We start from the raw sequence: 12,941 nt of genomic DNA on the forward strand, positions 1-12,941 counted from the left end.
GCTTGCCGTCGAACATTGGTGGAATACGAAAATTTCAAATTATATATAATAATTAATATTAAATAACTAAATAATTTAAATAATTTGATTTAATTATTTTAAATTAAATAAAAAATAAATTTAAAAATTATTTAAAATAGTTTAGAACAAACTGTTTAACCAAAACAATGACTTAGATTTTCAAATTGAATATATTTTCCATACTGTCTGAATCAATCTCTTGAAAAGGTGCTCCAATATTGTGTGTGTGTTTTTTTTTAAATGTTGTGCTTATAATTTTTCAATTAGATAAAAATAACAATAATTGATGCATATACCTTTAGTACACCTCAATTGTATCTTGTATCATTGAGGCACACAAATATTGTGCGGTCCACGTGATTTTAGTAAATCCATAAAGTGTGTCTGAAGAGCAAGGCGGATCTAGTTGAGTCATTATATTTTTCCAAAAATTTAACAATATTTACAATTTAATTTTTATTTTTTTAGTAATAAATAATTTAATTCATGAAATTTTTATTTTGATAATAAAATAATTCTTTTATTAATTTTATTATTAGTAACTGAGGTATCAATATAATTATAAAAACATTATTGTAAATATTAAAATTATAAAAATTAAATTATTATAAATTATTAAAATTAAAGAGATTAAATTATTATAATAATAAAATTTTAAAAAAATTAAATTATTATACGCTAACAGTGAGTTTTAATTGCACTATTTTATTAATTGAATGAGATTTTAAAAATTAAATTATTTCCCATTAAAAGGAACAAAGTCTAAGTTGTGTGTTTTTTTAAATTTCAAGAAAATGAGAAATATATTATAATTTTTCTTTTTTATTCTTAAATGTCTGAAAAGCTGGTTACAAGTCTTTGTCGTTAATAAATGTGCTTGCAGACAGCTCCACGAGTTGGCTTCTTATAACAATCTCTATATTAATTTCCCTATCCATTTGCATCCTCACCAAGAAAAAATGGAACTTGCAGGCACCAGCTTAGCACCATCTTTGCCTTCCAGAATCCTTCATTTTCATTTGTTTTTCTTAATTTTTGCAACCATACTATGTTTCCAACCTGCTCATTGTCTCTCTAAGTTGGGAAATGAGACTGATAAGCTTGCTCTTCTGCAATTCAAAGCCAAGATAAGCAATGATCCAAATGGCATATTGAGCTCATGGAATGACTCTGTCAGCTTCTGCAAATGGCAAGGAGTTACTTGTGGCTCCAAACATCAGAGAGTTACGTCTCTAAATCTGCAGGGGTTGAGCTTATCGGGGACTATTTCTCCACATGCAGGGAATCTCACATTCTTGAGGTTTCTCAGCCTAGGCGACAACAGATTTCATGGAGAAATTCCTCAAGAAGTTGGTTACCTCTTCCGATTGAGACATTTCAACCTGAGCAATAACCAGTTGGGTGGTGAAATTCCAGGTAACATCAGCAGTTGCTCAGAGCTCAGGCTTCTAGATTTGATTAATAACAACTTGGTGGGAAAAGTACCTGCTGAGCTAGGATCTTTAAAGAAGCTTGTGATTCTTTTCATTGGTGAAAATAGTCTCACGGGAAAGATCCCAAATTCGTTAGGAAATCTTTCATCCCTCCAAATGATTTACTTGGCAGAAAATCATTTGCAGGGAAAGATTCCAAATGAATTCGGACAGTTAACAAGCCTAACTTTGCTTGAGCTCGGGGTTAATAATCTGAGTGGCATAATACCTCCTCCACTTTATAATATCTCATCTATCACTTCCATTGGCACGACATTTAATCAATTAAGTGGGAGTCTCCCAGCAAACATAGGCCTAACTCTTCCTAACCTGGAACAACTGTTTTTGGCTCAAAATGAATATTTTGGAAGTATTCCAGAATCATTGGCCAATGCTTCTCGGCTTCGGCTTATTGACATCTCGAACAACAGTTTCACAGGGCAATTCCCAACAGATCTGGGATATCTCAAGGGACTTGAATCGCTTCATTTGGAGTTCAATTTCTTTGGCAGTAACACAAGTCAAGATTTGAGTTTCTTACCATCTCTTGCCAACTGCAGCAATCTGCAACAACTATACTTTGATGGAAACAATTTTGGTGGTGCATTGCCTAGCTCCATTGGCAATCTGTCTAATCTTGTGCAGTTAGGCTTCGGACGGAATCCAATATCAGGAACAATCCCAGAAGAGGTAGGCAGTCTTGTCAATTTGTATCGATTAGATATGGATAGAAACCTTTTTTCTGGTAGTATCCCCATTTCTTTTGGAAAGCTACAAAAGCTGGAACGTCTAACATTAAATCAAAATCTACTTTCTGGTGAAATTCCAGCGTTCCTGGGCAACATTACGAACCTATATTGGCTTCAGTTAGAAGGAAACAGATTCCAAGGAAATATTACTCCAAGCCTTGGAAACTGCGAAAACCTTCGATTTCTAGATGTATCAAGAAATAAACTAATGGGCAGCATACCCAAACAAATCTTTGGTCTTTCTTCTTTATCAGGAACTCTTAACTTATCACAGAACTCATTGTCAGGTTCTTTACCCTCAGAAGTTGGCAACTTGAAAAGTGTTAATGCATTAGATGTATCAGAGAACAAAATCTATGGGGAAATTCCAAAGACAATAGGTGATTGTTCCAGGCTAGAAATCCTTTACATGCAGGGAAACTTCCTGCAAGGAGCCATTCCCTCGTCTTTTGATTCTTTGAGAGGTCTCCAACAGATAGATTTGTCAAGAAACAACTTGTCAGGAAATATTCCAAAAGAGCTAGAAAAGCTCTTCTTCTTGAAATATTTGAATCTTTCTTTCAACAATCTTGAGGGTGAGGTACCAAAAACAGGAGTCTTCAAAAATGCAAGTGCGTTTTCGCTCATTGGGAATAGAAACCTTTGTGGAGGTATTGCAGAACTGCAGCTGCCAGCATGTCCTATCAAAGAAGAAAAAGACAGAGGGCCTTCCATTGTCATAGTCCTCACCACAACCATCAGTTCTTTTCTCTTTGTCGTGATAGCCGCATTCTTATGTCTTTTCTATTGGCAAAAGTCAAAAAATAGTCCAACTTCCTCAACTTTCACAGTCGATGAACTTTCTCGAATTTCATATGGAGAACTATTGAAAGCAACTGACAGATTCTCTTCAGAAAACTTAATTGGACAGGGCAGTTTTGGCTCAGTATATAAAGGAACACTTGATCAGCAAGGGAAATGTTTTGTTGCTATAAAGGTACTCAACCTTCAGCAACATGGAGCTTCCAAGAGCTTCATTGCTGAGTGCAAAGCATTGAAAAACATCAGACATCGGAATCTTGTTAAGATCTTGACGTACTGCTCCAGCATTGATTTCAAAGGCAATGATTTCAAAGCTCTAGTGTTCAATTTCATGGAAAATGGGAGCTTGGAAATTTGGTTGCATCCAGAAGAAAATGGTAATAATCAAACCAGGAAATTAAACTTTCTTCAGAGACTATATATTGCCATTGATGTTGCTTCTGCGTTGCATTATCTTCATGACCATTGTGAAACACCAATTGTTCACTGCGATTTGAAGCCGAGCAATATTCTTCTTGACAGTGACATGACTGCTCATGTTGGTGACTTCGGATTAGCAAAGCTCCTTGCTGAAAGCGCCAATAGTCCTTCTCAAAGCCAGACTTTGTCAACTGGGATAAAGGGAACAATTGGCTACATGGCTCCAGGTAATACTTCCCAAATTTCTTGGATAAATAACTACATGTATCAGCATGGCATATGATGCATGATGAGGGGGAAACAAGAGGAAGAAACCATTCTGATTTCTGAGACCTCTTAAACTTTGCATGTATTTATCCCTGAATTTTCACTGCAGACAATATGAAAAGATGAATGCATCCCATATTATTTTATAGATAGAATATTAAGTGTGTCAATCTTGATAAAATTTTAATGGAATTGGAGACATGAAATGCAGAATATGGAGTAGGCAGCAGTGTGACAACTTATGGAGATGTCTACAGCTTTGGAATACTCTTGCTAGAGATGTTCACAGGAAAGAGACCAACTCATGATGTGTTTACAGATGGTTTAGATCTCCACAACTTTGTAAAGGCTAAGCTCCCAAGACAAGTGATGCAGGTCGTGGATCCCACCTTACTCACTCCAGGAGAAGTGGGGGCAGCTACAGCAGCAGCAGCAGAAAATATGGACAATGATGGAAGTATTGACGATAGTGTACGAGAATATGTTGTATCAGTCCTGCAAATTGGACTCAAATGCTCCACAGAAGTGCCAAAAGATCGAATGAGTATGAAGGATGCAACAAGCAAACTAAATGACATCAAGGACACTTTCCTTCATAGACATCAGAAAATAGTTCAAAATGGAAGCACAATGCAACAGCCACAACAACAGTAAGCTACGAAGCACAATGAAAGTAATGTTGATATTGAAAATTTAAGGCTGCAGAGGTGCAATGTGCAAAAATGTAATCTATCAGTCCTCATAATAGAACTTGCATGATCTGCAGAACTACCAGGAGGAAGTTACAAGAACAACTAAATATCATTACAGACTTTAAAATCATAGAAATTGAAAGTAAACATCGAAGCACAATACTTTGGCAACAGAGTATAGAAAGCATAAGAGGGTAAAATTCTTCAATCAAGAGTCTGAAAAGATCTCCAGACTTTGATTGATTACAAATATAAAAATAATTCTTCAATCAATGATTGATTACAAATATAAAAATAATTTAAAATCAATTATTGATAAGCCAGTTATAAATATCGAAAACGTTTAGTATATTCAATATTTTTTTAGATTTTAAACTAGTCAAGAGACACTTGATTTATTTAAATTAGATTATATCGTTCTTTAGTAGAGTTTTATGCGATCTAATTTATTACGGATTTAATCGATCTGAACGGTAATATATTATTCTAATAACTGTGCAACGGACTTTTATATTAATAATTAATAAAATAATAATAAATATTAGTAATAATATTAGAACGAATTAAAAAAATAATAAAATCACATAAATCTTACAATTAACTAAATTGAAACTTTAATTATCCTTTAACAGAAAAAAAGAAAGTAATCACACATGTTCATAGTTAAAACACCACATGAGTGTTTTCAGCCTTCCAAGCCTTTACAAATAGTTATAAACATTATCAATATTATTTTTGGCTACTTGTATTTAAATTAAGTTAGGTCTCTTAACATGATGAAAAGATCACATTTTAATGTATTTGGCATTTAATCACGGATCCAGAGCAGAGTGGTGATCTGTGTTGTTTGAAGAAGAAAGTATGCCGTTACGACGGTCTATGGTGGGCGGACGGCCACCCGTCGCCGGATTGCCAACATCAATGGGGCTTGAGCTGCTCTTTTATATATTGGCCAAGCAAGTACTTGGCCGTACTCTTTGGAATATCCATGAAACACTTAATTAAAATTAAATTTATTAAAAATAATTAAATATAAATAGTATTATGAAAAATTTATAATTTAATTCCTACATATTACTATTTTTTACAATTCAATCTCTATCTAAAAACTCAGCAAAACATCTATGAGAAGCAACATCACTTGTGGGTTTATTAATACAGGAGCACAATTTGGTAATAATAAATATTAGTTTTATTTTTCTGATTAGAATTTGAATCTAAGAATTTTTTTCTTTTTTTATCTGAGGATCTAAGATTTTCAATTACAAAATTAATGGAACTGATACATAACTCGATTCCATCTTTATTGAAATCAGAATGTTCCTTACGATTTTCAGAACATTCATTATTATCTCTTCTTTTATCTTAACCCTGATAAACTAAATCTGAAGAAAGTTCACAACCTTCAAGCCAATGTTCATCTTCATCTTCTCATCAGGATATCAAGATCTAGTCCGACTTATCGGAGGAATGTTGCAGGTCAATGGCGGCAAAGACGCTAGGCAATGTCCCACAATCATAACCAGCGACATTAGAGAGCCTAGGCATGACAAATGCATAGAAAATGTTTCTTAAAAATTTTTTCCACCATTGAGAATCACCGACTTGCTGCACCCACCCTGATAGATACGACCCAGTGATAAGCATAGCAGCTCGCCACTTCCTTTCTTTCACATACCCATCAATGGCTCGAGCCATGTCCTCTGGAACAAGTACTCCTCCATTTTTGATAAAAGAATTCCCAATGTGTCTGCCCAAAACAACTGCATCCTCCAGAGCTGAACAGCCACCTTGTGCTAGATCTGATGTCATTGGGTGCATGGCGTCGCCGGCCACTGTGATGTTTCCTTTGCTTAGATTTCCAAAAATGACATTCCATGGATGTCTAAACATCAATGGAGCCCATGTCAAATTTGAAAGATCAGCATGTCGAACCACGTCTAAGTATTCTTGGGGAAAATTCTCTGCATATTTCTCAATCACTTGTTTCCATATCAGTAGTGGATCTCTTGCCATGTTTTCTCCTTCAAGGCAAGTTAAAAACCAGTATAATTCTTTGTGGGTTAGTGGGACGAAACCAGCCCTTTTGCCAACATCTGCAAACTGTGTGACTTCTTGCTTAAACCCATGGCCTTGCGGAAACACAGCCAACCCACGAACTGCTGCTCGACCTGAGTGGACTGGTGCAGACAGCCCTAGCCATTTGGCCACCACCGAGTTCACCCCATCACAGCCAACCAAAACCTACGTACAATAGTTTAAATAACACTCCAAATCCCAAAGATTACATTTAAAATCGATGATTTTGCAAAACAATTACCTTTGATTTGATGGTAGTTCCATCTTCCAAATAAAGTACAACAATGGAAGTACCTCCAAGTTCTTGCTGTTCAATAGCAGTAAACTTGGAAGAAAATCGAATTGAATCAGCAGGCAATTCTTCTGCCAGAGCCTCTAATAGAATTTTGCGATGAACTGATCTGGGTCCATGAGCTTTGCCTCCTTTTCCTGTGTAGAAGTTGATCTCTTGAACAGCTCCAGTAGCCACATCAGTCACAGTCCCCCTAATCATTATGAGTATTAAGAAGCAGCTATATATTAATTATTTAAAGAAAAAATTTTGAGTTATGATCAGAAAAGGCATAGCAGATTTTACGTACTTTGAGAAAGGAGGATAAATGGAAGTAAGCTTATCAGAAACACCAAGAGCATCAAGGGCGAGCCAAGCATTTGGAAAGAGAGATAAGGCTGCACCAGTGGATCGTAGAGTTTGTGATTTCTCTAAGATCAAAGATCGAACCCCAACTCTTTTGAAGGCTACAGCAGTGGCTAGCCCAGCTATTCCAGCACCAATAATCACCACATCTTCCACAACTTCCATAGCTTTCTAGACTTAGTTTCTCTTGTTTGAAAATGCAGTTGTGTCTTAATTTATAGAGACCTCGTAAGGAGACACCAGAATTGACCACATTGTAATAATCCGATTGTCCCACGCAATTATTTCAGTTTATGTTTTCGTGCAGAAAGCTTCCTCAGTTAAGTTGTTAAATACATTTTGGTTTAAGCTTTTGAATATTTGATGGACAAGACTTTTAAGATTAAGGGTAATTTACTTAATCTTTGATTTTTTCATTTTTAAAAAATATTATTTTTTTAAAAAAAATATACTAATTAATTATTTTATTAATTTTAATTATTAAATATTTTATTATTTAATTTACTATATGATTCTTTCAAGAGCATTTTATATTTTTTTTATAACATTTGACCGTTAAAATTAATGAATTTATAATGTGGTTAAAGTCCATCTCATGTGAGTATGTAGCTGAATTTAATTTCGCTTATACTTTTCTAAGGAAAAAAATTACATAAATAATGTGGACATAAATTCAATACACTTGCAAAGAATTGCATGACTGTGATTCATTGTGCGTTGTTGGATCCCTCTCATCAGACGGTCCATGATTTTTATGTCCCATAAGAAAATATAATAATAAATGAAACAAACTATCATAGCGTAGAATTAATTTTTAAAGGATAAACGGAAAAAATCTCACAGGAGACTATATGAGAGAGGAAAGATGTTTCAAGACTTCTATAAATAATTTATTTTATAGGTCTTATTTAATTTAAATAAGCTGATATTTCTATAGAGAAAATATTATTTTTATTTTTTAAAATTTAAGACACTTTTTTAAAAAAAATTATTTTTTAGATTTTTACAACTTTATTAACACTAATATATAAATTTATTATTATTTAAATTATTATAAAAAAGAATGGAAATTTTCATGAAACGTCAATGCAATCGAAATTTCCATATGTGCATACTTCAATAATTGAGAGATATTTGTTTTTATAACTTGCAAAGAAGACCTTGGTCAATCAACGACCTAACTTTTTGACGACGTCAATTACCTGGAAACCACCTTTCTCCTTTTCAACATTTTTTAAAATATTCCCACATAATTTAATTAACATTTGTCATCTTTACACACTCTGTTCTACCTTTTTTTATTGAAAATAAAAATTTCACTTAGAAGTATATCAAAAGTGGAAGAAATACTATGCATGTAATATTATACATATATTTTTTTATTTCAACATTATTGCATGAAACTTTACTTCAACTAAGGCTATATATATAGCAGCTTCCAGCGACAGAAATCTACCATAATTTCTTCACTTCCATACAAACACACCATAATTACTCGTAAGTGATTAAGATGGCACATCTAGCCAACTTAGGAGCTTCTTGGTCTTCAATTCTTCATGTTCATCTCATTTTCTTAGTTTCTATCACCATGCTCAGCTTGCAACCTGAGATTTGTCTCAGTTTTAAGATGGGGAATGAAACTGATCGTCTTGCACTTTTGGAGTTCAAAGCCAAGATAGCCAGCGATCCATATGTAACCTTGAGATCATGGAACAATTCTGTCAATTTCTGCAAATGGCAAGGGGTTACTTGCGGCCGAAAGCACCATAGAGTTACGTCTCTAGACCTGCACGAGCTGAGCTTGTCAGGTACAATATCTCCATATATTGGGAACCTCTCATTTTTAAGGTTCCTTAACCTTAGTGACAATAGATTTTATGGAGAAATTCCCCAAGAAGTTGGCCGTCTGTTTCGTCTAAGAATTTTCAGCCTCAAGACCAACATATTGAGAGGAGAAATTCCAGTCAATATCAGCTTTTGTTCAGAGCTCAGGATTATGACTTTGGCTGTTAATGGATTAGTGGGGAAAATTCCAGCTGAGCTAAGCTCTTTAAAGAAGCTCATGGGACTTTTCCTCGGTACAAACAAACTTACAGGAAAGATCCCACATTCTTTTGGAAACCTTTCGTCCCTCCAACGTTTATTTCTACAATACAATCATTTGGAAGGAAATATTCCAAATGAATTGGGACGAATTACAAGCTTGACAATGCTTGGGATGGGAATCAATAATCTGGTTGGTCCAATTCCTTCTACCCTCTACAATATCTCATCCATCACTGCTCTATCTGTCCCAGATAATCAACTTAATGGGAGGCTCCCAGAAAAAATAGGACTCACTCTTCCTAACCTGCAATTTTTTCATATCGGCGGTAACAAATTCCATGGAAGTATTCCAGCTTCATTAACGAATGCTTCTCAGCTTCAAATACTCGATATCGGTAGCAACAGATTGACAGGACCAATCCCCAAAAATCTGGGAGATTTGACTGGTCTTCAACGGCTGAACATGGAGAAAAATTTTCTGGGCAGTAATTCAAGTCAGGACTTGGCTTTCATAACATCTTTGTCAAATTGCAGCAATCTCCGAAAACTATATCTTGCTGACAATAATTTCGGCGGTGTATTCCCTGCAACTATAGTAAACATGTCTACACTTGGAGATTTAGGCTTAGGAATAAACCAAATATCAGGTAGAATTCCAGCAGACATTGGAAACCTAGTCAATTTGTATCGATTAGGCTTGGAGCAAAACCTTTTTTATGGCAGCATTCCCAATTCATTTGGAAAGCTTCAAAAGCTGCAAGCATTGCTTTTGCATACAAACATGTTGTCAGGACAAATCCCTCAATCCTTAGGTAACATTACCCAACTATCTGATCTTTGGTTAGGAAGAAACAAATTAGAAGGGAATATGACAAGTATCACAAACTGTCAAAATCTGCATATTCTGGATGTGGGGAACAATAACCTGACTGGTAGCATACCTCCACAAATTTTTGCTCTGCCCTTTCTATCACTAGTTCTTAACTTGTCATATAACTCATTTACAGGTCCGTTACCCCGAGAAATTGGCCACCTGAAAAATATTGGTACATTAGATATCACAGAGAGCAAACTGTTTGGGGAAATTCCTGGATCAATCGGTGAATGTTTGAGCCTAACTGATCTTTACATGCCGGGTAATTTTCTCCAAGGACCCATTCCTTCTTCCCTTGCTTCCTTACGGGGTCTCCGATACCTAGACCTGGCAAGAAACAATTTATCTGGAAAGATTCCAAAGGAGATAGAAAAGCTCCCCTTTTTACAGTTTCTGAATCTCTCTTTCAATAATCTTGAGGGTGAGGTACCAACCAAAGGAGTTTTCAGCAGTAGAAGTGCAGTGTCCCTTGATGGAAACAAAAATCTTTGTGGAGGTATTCCAGAACTGCAGTTACCAGCATGCCCCATCAAGCAAAAGAAACATAAAAAGCCTCTTGTTGCCATTATTCTAGCAGCAACCATGAGTTTAATTTTGCTTTTGTCAGCAATAACATCCTTGAGGCTTTTGTACTGGAGAAAATCAAAAAAGAATCTATCATCCAATCCTTTTACGTTGGATAAGCTCTTTCAAATTTCATACAATGAGCTTCTCCAAGCAACTCAGGGATTCTCTTCAGACAACTTAATTGGAGAAGGTAGTTTTGGATCTGTATATAGAGGAAGTCTTGATCTAGAAGGAGAAAGGATAGTTGCTGTGAAGGTACTCAACCTTCAACAACATGGAGCTTCCAAGAGTTTCATTGCTGAGTGCAGAGCATTGCGAAGCATCAGACATCGAAACCTGGTGAAGATCTTGACATGCTGCTCTAGCATTGATTTTAAAGGCAATGACTTCAAAGCTCTCGTGCTTGATTTCATGGAGAATGGAAGTTTGGAAACGTGGTTGCATCCAGAAGAAGATGGTACTAGTCAATCAAGGAATTTAAACCTTCTTCAAAGGCTTCGTGTTGCCGTTGATCTGTCATCAGCTCTGCACTACCTTCATGATCTCTGTGAAACACCAATAATTCACTGTGACTTGAAGCCAAGCAATATTCTGCTTGACAATGACATGACTGCTCATCTTGGTGATTTTGGATTAGCAAGGCTTCTTTCCAAAAACACAAGCAACTCTTCTCAAGGCCAAACAAACTCCATCGGGATGAAGGGAACAATAGGCTATATACCTCCTGGTAATAAAATCTTCAATACTCTTATTTATCAAATAAACATGGTAGTCATCTATGTAACAAAAATTGTGGGATATGTTTGCATTCAGAATATGGAATAGGTTGCAAAGCAACAACAAATGGGGATGTGTACAGCTTTGGAATAATTTTGTTGGAGATTTTCACAGGACGGAGACCTACTGATGAAGTGTTCACAGATGGTTTGAATCTCCACAGCTTTGTGAGTTCTAAGCTACCAGGACATGTAATGCAGGCTCTGGATCCCAAGCTAATTGCAACAGGAGAATTCAGAGCAGAAGAAATTGTTGAAGGCAATGAGAGCAGTGATGATGGTCAAATTGAAATCCAAGAAAATAATATCAAAATTGAAAATTTGAAATTACATGTAAGCAATGTGAAAGAATGTGTTGTATCAGTTCTCAAAATAGGACTTGCATGCTCAGCAGAACTCCCAGGAGATCGAATGAATATGAGAGATGTCACCAGAAAATTAAACATCATCATGGATGCTATCCTTCGTGCAAGGACTCATGAAGATCCACGAATTGTAAATCACAAATAGGTATGAGCTTCATTTTTTAAAACACTTTCTGATTGATAAATCTCATATTATCGTCATATTTGCTTATAGCCTAATTAAGTCTACTATGATTTGGATTGAATTGCAGAGGAATAAGCAATTTGCATTCAAGCAGTTTCAAAGACAAGTACTCTCTTGGCATGTTTCCCCTTGCATTCAAGCAGAGGAATAAACTTCAAGTTCTAGCTACTGAACTGTCTACAAATTCTTTACCATATTTTTCTTTCAGTTATATCTAAACTTAGAATGTGTAAATCAATAAATATTATGATCATGGGAAACTTACTGTTTAGTCCCCTTAATTTAATAAAATTAATTACTTGGTCTATTTATTTTGAGAAATTCATTACAGGATGTCACTCTAGACTTCTGTAAAACCTATTGATTTTTTTAAAAAACAAAAAGAAAAGAAAAGAAAAGCATGCAATACCAATTGTATTAAAAGGAAAGATATTGAAGTTTTCATACGTGCATAGTTCTTTATATGTTTTCCCATTTGCTTTTGGCTTAAGACCATGGTCAATCCACCAACCAACTTTTAACAAGAGCTGTGCAGAAAATAGAGCTCCATGTGTCAAAGATAATATATAAAACTACTAAATCATGTTTAAATTATTAATTATTTATATGTTTTCACATAATTAATTTGATTCCGTTTGCTTTTTGGCTAAGACCATGGTCAGTCAACCTGAGAAAAGAAGTGGAGACGCAAAAACAGCACTGAGAAAAACATATACACGACAAAACCTATCAACAGAGCTTCCTTGAGTTGATTTTCATACAGTATTACTTCTTTACTATCTTAAAGTTGATTTTCTTGAGACATGATCATGGAAAGAACGTAAAAATAAAATACAATGTATATCTTTTAGTTTATTTATTTTTATTTTAAAATTTATTAATATAATAAGTTGTAATAATTTAAATTTAATAATAATATTTGTAAGATTTAGAATATTACGATCACAATTTTATTTTTTATTATACATTAATTTTTTATATTTATTAATTT

At 34.8% G+C, this 12,941-nt stretch overlaps 2 protein-coding genes and 1 pseudogene across 2 annotated transcripts; 2 read left to right on the forward strand and 1 right to left on the reverse strand.

Annotated features, from left to right (window-relative positions):
* Positions 1-961: 961 nt before the first annotated feature.
* On the forward strand, positions 962-4,702 carry LOC110625250 (putative receptor-like protein kinase At3g47110). The gene is made up of 4 exons (XM_021770853.2): positions 962-2,331; positions 2,893-3,088; positions 3,455-3,690; positions 3,942-4,702. Exons 1-4 carry the CDS (start codon positions 981-983, stop codon positions 4,382-4,384), a joined length of 2,226 nt encoding a protein of 741 aa, XP_021626545.2. The 5' UTR covers positions 962-980; the 3' UTR covers positions 4,385-4,702.
* A 1,049-nt stretch (positions 4,703-5,751) lies between these two features.
* Positions 5,752-7,337, reverse strand: LOC110625249 (monooxygenase 2). Its single transcript, XM_021770852.2, has 3 exons — positions 7,083-7,337; positions 6,743-6,986; positions 5,752-6,666 (listed from the first exon to the last, which is right to left on the reverse strand). The coding sequence occupies exons 1-3, from the start codon at positions 7,301-7,303 to the stop codon at positions 5,872-5,874; spliced, it is 1,260 nt and encodes a 419-aa protein (XP_021626544.1). The 5' UTR covers positions 7,304-7,337; the 3' UTR covers positions 5,752-5,871.
* Positions 7,338-8,566: 1,229 nt separating this feature from the next.
* LOC110608102 lies at positions 8,567-12,291 on the forward strand (annotated as a pseudogene).
* Positions 12,292-12,941: the final 650 nt, after the last annotated feature.

The sequence above is a fragment of the Manihot esculenta genome, chromosome 10 (genome assembly GCF_001659605.2).
Source record: "Manihot esculenta cultivar AM560-2 chromosome 10, M.esculenta_v8, whole genome shotgun sequence".
NCBI classification, from domain to species: Eukaryota; Viridiplantae; Streptophyta; class Magnoliopsida; order Malpighiales; family Euphorbiaceae; genus Manihot; species Manihot esculenta.

Excerpts from the sequence above, each read along its gene's own strand:
- LOC110625249 (XM_021770852.2), bottom strand. The coding sequence starts at position 7,303 with ATGGAAGTTGTGGAAGATGTGGTGATTATTGGTGCTGGAATAGCTGGG. Across the intron at positions 6,987-7,082 it reads ATTTATCCTCCTTTCTCAAA|GGGGACTGTGACTGATGTGG; the intron begins GTACGTAAAATC and ends CATAATGATTAG. Across the intron at positions 6,667-6,742 it reads GAACTACCATCAAATCAAAG|GTTTTGGTTGGCTGTGATGG; the intron begins GTAATTGTTTTG and ends TATTGTACGTAG.
- LOC110625250 (XM_021770853.2), top strand. The coding sequence starts at position 981 with ATGGAACTTGCAGGCACCAGCTTAGCACCATCTTTGCCTTCCAGAATC. Across the intron at positions 2,332-2,892 it reads TGAAATTCCAGCGTTCCTGG|GTATTGCAGAACTGCAGCTG; the intron begins GCAACATTACGA and ends ACCTTTGTGGAG. Across the intron at positions 3,089-3,454 it reads ACAGTCGATGAACTTTCTCG|GAGACTATATATTGCCATTG; the intron begins AATTTCATATGG and ends AAACTTTCTTCA.